Source organism: Caloenas nicobarica, chromosome 3 (assembly GCF_036013445.1).
Source record: "Caloenas nicobarica isolate bCalNic1 chromosome 3, bCalNic1.hap1, whole genome shotgun sequence".
Taxonomy (NCBI): Eukaryota; Metazoa; Chordata; class Aves; order Columbiformes; family Columbidae; genus Caloenas; species Caloenas nicobarica.
This window is the reverse complement of record NC_088247.1, coordinates 15,899,075-15,907,264: the sequence shown is the minus strand read 5'-3', so window position 1 is coordinate 15,907,264 and position 8,190 is coordinate 15,899,075. Positions and strand designations below refer to the sequence as shown.

At 43.8% G+C, this 8,190-nt stretch overlaps 1 protein-coding gene across 1 annotated transcript; it reads left to right on the top strand.

The window, feature by feature from the left end:
- The first annotated feature begins 4,360 nt into the window (after positions 1-4,360).
- On the top strand, positions 4,361-6,904 carry KCNF1 (potassium voltage-gated channel modifier subfamily F member 1). The gene is made up of 2 exons (XM_065630450.1): positions 4,361-4,779; positions 4,881-6,904. The coding sequence occupies exon 2, from the start codon at positions 5,077-5,079 to the stop codon at positions 6,538-6,540; it is 1,464 nt and encodes a 487-aa protein (XP_065486522.1). The 5' UTR covers positions 4,361-4,779; positions 4,881-5,076; the 3' UTR covers positions 6,541-6,904.
- The last annotated feature ends 1,286 nt before the right edge of the window (positions 6,905-8,190 follow it).

The following is an 8,190-nucleotide window of genomic DNA, read 5'->3' as shown; positions in this document are numbered from 1 at the left end:
TCCTCACAATAACCCAAGGAAAGGACAAGGAATAAGATATTTCCATTCTCCATCCTCCTTTACGTCTCTGGTTGACTTTTCTATAGTACATTTTCATCATATGTTCTTGTCTTGAGTGGCTCTCCATAGTCTGCATCTTGCTGAAAATAAGTTGCATGTTAGATGCTGAGATCTCTTGCTGGATCCATCACAGTTCTAGTCGTACAAGTGCCATTTGAAAAACAAATACGACGTAGCAGAAGGAGAAGTGTATGAGTGGGTTATGCTGAGTAGGAACCACCATCACTCCAAGCCTGCTGTTAGTTCTGTGGCGTCTGAGGGCTACACAACAGTGTCCAACATAGACATCATAGTACCTAAAAAGCAGGTACCCAGTGGCAGCAGGTGACTCAGCACAACTTGGTACATCCTAAACCAGTTTTACATGTGCCCAAGGATGTTTCTGGGCACTGAGGCCAACTGGCAACTGGTCTTCATCTGGTCTAGGAAGTCCTTCTAGTCTCCAGTACAGGTGGCTGCATGCAAACTGCCTGTTGGAAATGGTCTCTGATGGCCATGTGATGGCTGGGAAACATCCTTGTTAGGTGGTCAGTGTGGACCAAATCCATAACACACATGCTTTGACTGTTTCTTGCTTGGACAGTCATAGTCAGGTGCCTAAACTTTCTTGAGCTTGCACATGCAGACACAGCACTAAACACTTTGTAGAGTCCAGGGGGAGAGAGAAGCCAAAGGTGCTGCCCTGGTCCTGGGCACTGAAAGCTAGGCTGTGCTCCACGCAGGGGAGTTGGCTACACCGCAACCTGCTTGTGGAGCAGCTGCCTGACTCCTGCCTCTATACTAAACACTCCTCTCCATGTGGAGTCTGATCTTATGTCCCTAGGGTTGGCTTCTTCACTCCCTTTCACGCACCTCTGCTGCCCGTAGCTGCGTGAGTGCATCAGCCAGGAGGGCAGAGGTGCTGGCCAGGCTTCAGGAGCGGGCTATGAGCCAGACTGCAGCTCAAGAGGGACAAGCTCGCTTCCCAGACTGGTGCAAAGCCACCCAGTGGTGAGGGTCCTCTCCTAAAAAGTGTCAAACCAGGGAGCCAAACCTGCAGCTCCAACATCCTCCAGGCACTGCTGTCACTGCCGGTCCCCAGGCTGTGGGCGCTCTGTGCCACCCATGTCCCTTGTGTGGAGCCCAGTGCCACTGAAGAGCTGTATTTGAGCTCCACCAAGCCCTGTGGAGGTCCGAGCCACCCCGGGAGATCCTGGGCATCTCTGCTTGGGCTGAGGCTGCCCTTGATGGACAGGTGTCCTGCAACCCGGGAGTCCTTCCCTGGAGCTGCAGGGCTTGACATCCACCTGAGTCTCCTCCTCCGCCCTGAAGGAGCTGATCTGAAACACAGCCAAAACTTAACACATCTGTCAGCTCGAATTCACGTGGTGTTCTCTGAGCCAAAGTACTGACACAGAAAGAAACCCCCTCCCTGTTTCTTATTTGGTCTGTAAGAATTCAATTGCCAGCACGCATCGCTTCCAGCAGAAACAGCACAGCTTGACCTGTTTGCCCTGGCCAGATAAATCAACAGAAGTTGAATTTAGAAGCCCTAGTAATTGCAGCAAACTAGTCATAAATGAGTTACAGAGCAACAATTATGTACTGAAATTTTTAGATTAGAGAAGCTCTCTTTTCATGGATGAAAAATGAATTAAATTAGTGAAATAAATTATTTGCTGCAAATTATTCATTCTGCTCCTGTTTGCTTCTCTGCGATATGCCTGATTAAAAAAAAAACCAACTCATCAAGTAAGCCTGTCTCACTCTTTTCAGCTACAAAAACAAGGTTTTAATTCATTATGATTTTCCCTGACCCTTCTTTGGATCATTTACATTTGTCAAAGTGGATTTAAAATGCTACCAGATCGCTAACATTTGACAGGCACACTGAAAGGTGTAAAGAACTCTGAAAGGGTGCAAGACGAGGGAGAATAAAGAACAAGGATTTTAGCAGCCGCACTAAGTAAAGTCTTTATAAGGACTGATCTGGCATTTCAAAAATAGTTTCTTCCCAACCTTTCGGGAATGTGCTGAGATTTATCATTTGAGAGGAGCTGATTTCACCTTTCAAACTGAACAATGTACATACTAATCCTGTGTGCCTGTTTTGTAGGTGTTTGTTCTGCAAAATTACAGGGGGAAAGAAGAGCCTTTTTTGGAAATTAAGGTGGTGCTTTCTGTGTTGGTCATGCTGGACCATACATTGATTTTTTTATCATTACCTGAAGAAAAGCCAAAAGGTCACTAGAATGAATCATTGATCAAAGAGAGTAGGTGTCTGAGGTGGTTAAATGTGAGGATTTAAACCTAAAGAACCTATTTCTGACATTGATGCAGCCTGACAGCATTTTAAACCTTGCTTTCCCAGATCTCAAGTTTTATTTCGCAAGAATCGGTAGTCAGTAATCCCATCCACATTCTTCCCCTGTGCAAGCATGTCACTGCTATTGGCATCTTAAAATGTATTGTACTAAAGTAAAGCTAAACCATTCATGTTAGTGGGCAAGGAAGTCCCAGGCGGGTAAATATTTCTTGCTGAACCCACAAAACCTAGCATTTTTCCAGATCTCCAAGGTATTTCTCTTGTCCCACAAAGCTTGCAAGTCTCACTAAACTTATATGTGCCTGGAAAAAAATTCAAGGGACATCTTGTGTTATACCCACACTATGCAGTGCCCTCAGGAACACATGAAGGTAACACTGACCTCCAGAGGTTAACAGTGTGACTCAGGTGTAGACTGATATTAACCTTTTCCTGTCACTTGAATAAGGGGACCAGTCCCTGCAGTTATTGTTCCTTGCCCTCCATGCTGTTCTGCAGCATGGATATGAGTGACACAACCCAGGCATTTGAAGAAGATTATGGACCTACAGTTCATGCATGACTTATTCCTCTCCGTGAGGCTGAGTGACTGGATGTGACATTTACTGGGAGACTGTAACAGAGCAGCAAGAACCCACTTCCCTTGGCTTCAGGTTTTGCATCATAAATGTGTGCATGGATGTGTGTGACAGACAAAGAGAAAAGATTGCATTCCTCTGTTTCACAGGTTTCTTGCAAGTCATCCTCTATTATCAATTTACCTCCTCACTCTCATATTTTCACTCTCATCAAACTTGCAGAAGCTCAGGGACAAGGAAAGTCATTGGAAGGTTTGGGAAGTGGCAGGATCAGCGATTTTAACTTGTGGCTTGTGCACCCCCAAGTGTCATGAACTACCTCAAAGGGGTATTCATAAGGTACTTGAGGCTATGTGCACAGTCCCTGTCAAGATGAGGTCTGGTGCACAACCTCTGACTAATCTCCCATAAATTTCCAGCAAGGGGATGGAAATGGAGCACAGTGTACTCACCAGGGTCCTCCTCACTGGGCGACATGGACGCAAAGACAGTGGGCGCGTCACAGCTCTGTCTTTCTCTCAGGATGGACATAAGCCTAGAGAAGCAAACTATCAGGTGGATTTGCCCCTCTCTATTCCCCTCCATTTACAACTTTTTCAGAAGCCAGTAAATTGGAAAAGGTAAAACCTGCTGGTGTAAATGATTCTGCTGTGGCAAGAAACAGTTAACTAATGAACTGTGGGTTTTGCTGGATCAGAGCCCTCAGGATCCACTAAAATCAACTATTTCATCATATTTAAGAATTTAAGAGCACAGTGGTAGGCCTACCTGCATGTAAGCGGCCGGGAAAAAAATGTCCACCAAATCCTGGAATTTGGAGAAAATAAAGTTAAGAGGAAATACATGTTATTCTACTTGTTAAGTACTGGATGTCATACAAAGCACTACTGCTGGTAAGTAGCATTCACCAAGAAATCATCATAGATGTTGTAAAACAGCCATACCCTCATCAGGGTCAGTTGACTGTACATCGAGAAAATATGGCTAAAACTGAGGACACAGAGCCTGGGAAATGTGCTCAGAGTGCAAGGAAAGTTTTGCTCCACAGCTGCAACGAAAACTTTATGGTCTCTGCTTGGTTCTCAATGACACCAGTACAAATCTACAGTGACTCAGTGTCCTGACAGAGAATTACTCTAGACTTGCACCAGTCCCACTGAAAGCAAGATTTATGTCATGTATTTATTCCAAAACACAGTATTTTTTCTCTGGCTTCTGCCATCAGAAGAAATTGATGGGTGTCTTTCTACAGCTCTGAATGACTTTATACACGATTATGTTTTGTATTCGATTTAGAGAAAAGTGTTTTTAAAAATCGTTGAAGTGCATGGCAGTATGGAAACGCATTATTTCACAGCCAGACAGGCGTATAAATAGCTGAGCTCTGTTTTCTGTGTAGCTAGTGCTTTGCTGGCTTTCACCAGAAGAGGGTAGAGTTTGGAAAGGACTCCTGGCAGCCTGGGCTCCCCATTGTGCTGGGGAGCAGCAAAGGGAAGAGAAGCACAAGTTTCTTCTCTGCACGCTTGCACCAACTGACTACGTGCAAGAGTCAGCAGGTAAACTCTGGAAGATCTTAAAGTAAAAAGAAAACTGAAAGAGAAACAAAATCGAAAAGCAGCTTTCTAGGGTAATCTGTGGAATCGAAGAGAGAAACTGCATCAGTTTTCTGTGGGCTCACCCTGCTGATTGTGTCTCTGAGAACTGTCACTCACTGCACAATGCATTAATCAGACCACAGGATTTATTTCTCTGCCGTGGCTTCCAACCTGTGAATAAATATCACTTTTAGAGAGAGAGAATGGGACCTGAAAAGACTCTCGAGCACTGAGCAGAGGGGTGAGTTTTATTAAATGATTTCTTCTCTTTCAAATCTCCTGGAGCTTTCTAACACCCTGCTTGCAGGCACAGCAGCCCGATGACTTGTCTTTTCTCTGCAGCTTGTTGCATACCTCACAAGGCTTTCCTGATCACAGGTATCTTTCTGTAACCTTTACCACCACGACTCCGGGTCAGTTTGATAAGATTTGTAATAGAGCTGACTCGGTGCTGATTCACTTTCATGAGAAAATAAAACCACAAAGCTTTGAAACCAGACGACAGACTAAAAATCAAATAAAATCCAATACAATTAAAATGGCAGGTGACTCTAGGTTTCCAGATGTGGACACTGACAGATCAGAAAAAAATGAAGAAACGGAGATTGTAGTTAATGTCGGTGGGGTAAGGCAGGTGTTCTACGGAGATAACCTGAATCAATATCCAGAAACACGGTTGGCAGAGCTGATCAACTGTTTATCGGGGGGATACGATAGCATATTCTCCCTCTGTGATGACTATGATCCTGGAAAGAGAGAGTTTTACTTTGACAGAGATCCAGATGCTTTCAAATGCATTATTGACGTGTACTACTTCGGGGAAATTCATATGAAGAAAGGAATATGCCCCATATGTTTCAAGAATGAAATGGAATTTTGGAAAGTGGATCTGAAATTTTTGGATGACTGCTGCAAAACTCACCTAAGTGAAAAAAAGGAAGAACTGGAAGAAATAGCCCGAAGGGTGCAACTAATTCTGGATGATTTGGGAGTAGATGCCTCAGAAAGTCGCTGGAAAAGATGCCAAAAATACATCTGGAAATTTCTGGAGAAGCCAGAGTCATCCTACCCAGCTCGAGTGATCGCCGTTCTGTCCTTTCTGTTTATTTTGACCTCCTCCATCGTGATGTGTGTGGGGACCATCCCAGACCTACAGGTTGCAGATGCAAAGGGGAACCGCATGGAACACCCAACCCTGGACAGCATCGAGACAGCCTGTATAGGCTGGTTTACCATGGAGTATGTGCTGAGGCTGATCTCCTCTCCCAACAAACTCCACTTCGCCCTGTCTTTCATGAACATAGTCGATGTGCTAGCAATACTTCCTTTCTATGTCAGCCTGACCTTGACCCACTTGGGAGCCAAGCTCATGGAGCTGAGCAACGTCCAGCAGGCTGTCCAGGCGCTGCGCATCATGCGGATCGCCAGGATTTTCAAGCTTGCACGGCATTCCTCGGGGCTCCAGACTCTAACATATGCCCTGAAACGCAGCTTTAAGGAGCTCGGGCTGCTCCTCATGTACTTAGCTGTTGGAATCTTTGTCTTTTCTGCCCTGGGTTACACCATGGAGCAAAGTCACCCTGAAACTTTATTTAAAAGCATCCCTCAGTCATTTTGGTGGGCAATCATTACTATGACCACAGTTGGATATGGAGACATATACCCTAAAACAACACTAGGAAAGCTGAATGCTGCCATCAGTTTTCTTTGCGGGGTGATAGCGATTGCCCTTCCTATCCATCCCATCATTAACAACTTTGTCAGGTATTATAACAAACAGAGGGTTTTAGAAACAGCTGCCAAGCATGAATTGGAGCTGATGGAGCTAAACTCAGCCGAGGGGAAAGCCACAAGCTCCAAAAGTGAACTAGATGATCTTGCGAGGGGAAGCGAGGAAGGTCCTTTTTATAGCAGCCGGCTAAAAGTCTCCCACAGTGACACCTTTATTCATCTCCTGTCAGAAGAGAAACACTATAGGACCAGGCTTCGAAGCTGCAAATAAACTGTGAGCTGTTGTCAGCGCTAAGCTATCGATCGGGACAACCTGACAATCACCAATCGAAAAGACTCGTGAGATCTGTCAGAGTTGGGAGGGAGCACTGCTTTGCTTTTCCAACATGAACATAAATTAACCCCACGGTATCTCCATCAACAGTTGGTAAGAATTTGCCATTACTCAAAATAAAATAGTAGGACTCCATTGAGATCAGACTGCTTAGAATGACTGCGTTCTGACAAAAAATGTTTGTAACCATTTTAGAGACTGAAAAGTCCTTCCTGATGAGTAAATGTTTGATGACTTGAATGTGCAGCATTGCCACATCAGAACTCTGTACCTGTGACAATAAAGAGCAGCATCGCACAGATTGTGTCTCCCAGGCTGTCTTCAATGCCTTTGCAGCTATGAGAACTGCTCCTTAAAAAATTAAAGCAGCCTCTCAATCTTATAGACTCAGGTCTACAGCAAAATATTATGAGCAATTTCAGCCTAGAGATACTGAAAGTATGAGCATATTCCACGTGCAGAATGTTAGAGTCAATAATGGTTTCTTTTTTGTAAAATGTAATTTGGGGTTGACTTTTTGGATAGGTATCTGTTCCTCTTTCCAGAAAAAAATCTAATTTTTATGGGACATTGAGCTGTATTTTTGGGCAGAGATACAGAACAGAGTCAATGCATTTTGAGGAGCAAATTTCAAAAATATTTGTTCTAGCTTTTCATTACAACAGAATAATTTATATGAGGAATCTTTCAGGAAGAATATATAATCAAGTACTTTTTAAAACTGCAAGTTAACTCATAGTATTTTTAGTTCACTATTAAAGCAAGAGAAGTTTATAGGGGAGTTAAATTGAGTACTTCTAAATAAGAAACTTTAACTTTTTGAAAGTGAGTGTAGAGAAAGTTTCAATAAAAACAGTGTCATCTCAAATTGATTTATGGTAAAAATATCTGTCTGAATGAACATACTACTAGGGGTTTTTTTTGTTTTAAAGCACATCCCACCCCTACAACAACTGTATAGTTTTGTAAATGTCAGTTTACAGAAGTAGTAGGCACAAATAAGTATCTTATTCATTAATCAGCATATTAATCAACACCAATGTGTAGTTACTATCCTTTCCAAAAGCAAGTACAATCTATGTGAGTATTAATTTGGCTGGTGTAGCAACTGCTTTGTATGGGTCTGGTCTCTATGAGACAAATCCATTGTAACTAGGAGTTACGCCAGCTCAAAGGAGAGGGGAGAACTGGCACACAGAGGTATTTACATATGTTAAAAGTAGAATCCTAAATGATCAAAGGGCTAGAGTAGCTGTCCTTATTTTTTCCCTTTTGTGCTGAGCAGCCTCTTGCCCAGACGAAACGCAGCAGCACAAGCCATGAGCCGTCCATGGGCAACTCGTGCCCGAGACCCCCAGGCATGTCCTTGGGACTTGTTTCCTGGGCAAGACTGAGAGAGTTGGGTCTGTTCAGCCTGGAGAAGAGAAGACTGAGAGGGGATCTTATCTATACTTCCAAATAACTCAAGGGTGGGTGTCCAGAGGATGGGACCAGACTCCTTTCAGTGGTGCCCAATGAAAGGGGCAACAGGCACAGACTGAAGGAGGTTCTATCTGAATATGAGGAGAAACTTTGAGGGTGACAGAG

What these genes read in the sequence shown, in the direction of transcription:
- KCNF1 (XM_065630450.1), top strand. Translation starts at nt 5,077, where the DNA reads ATGGCAGGTGACTCTAGGTTTCCAGATGTGGACACTGACAGATCAGAA.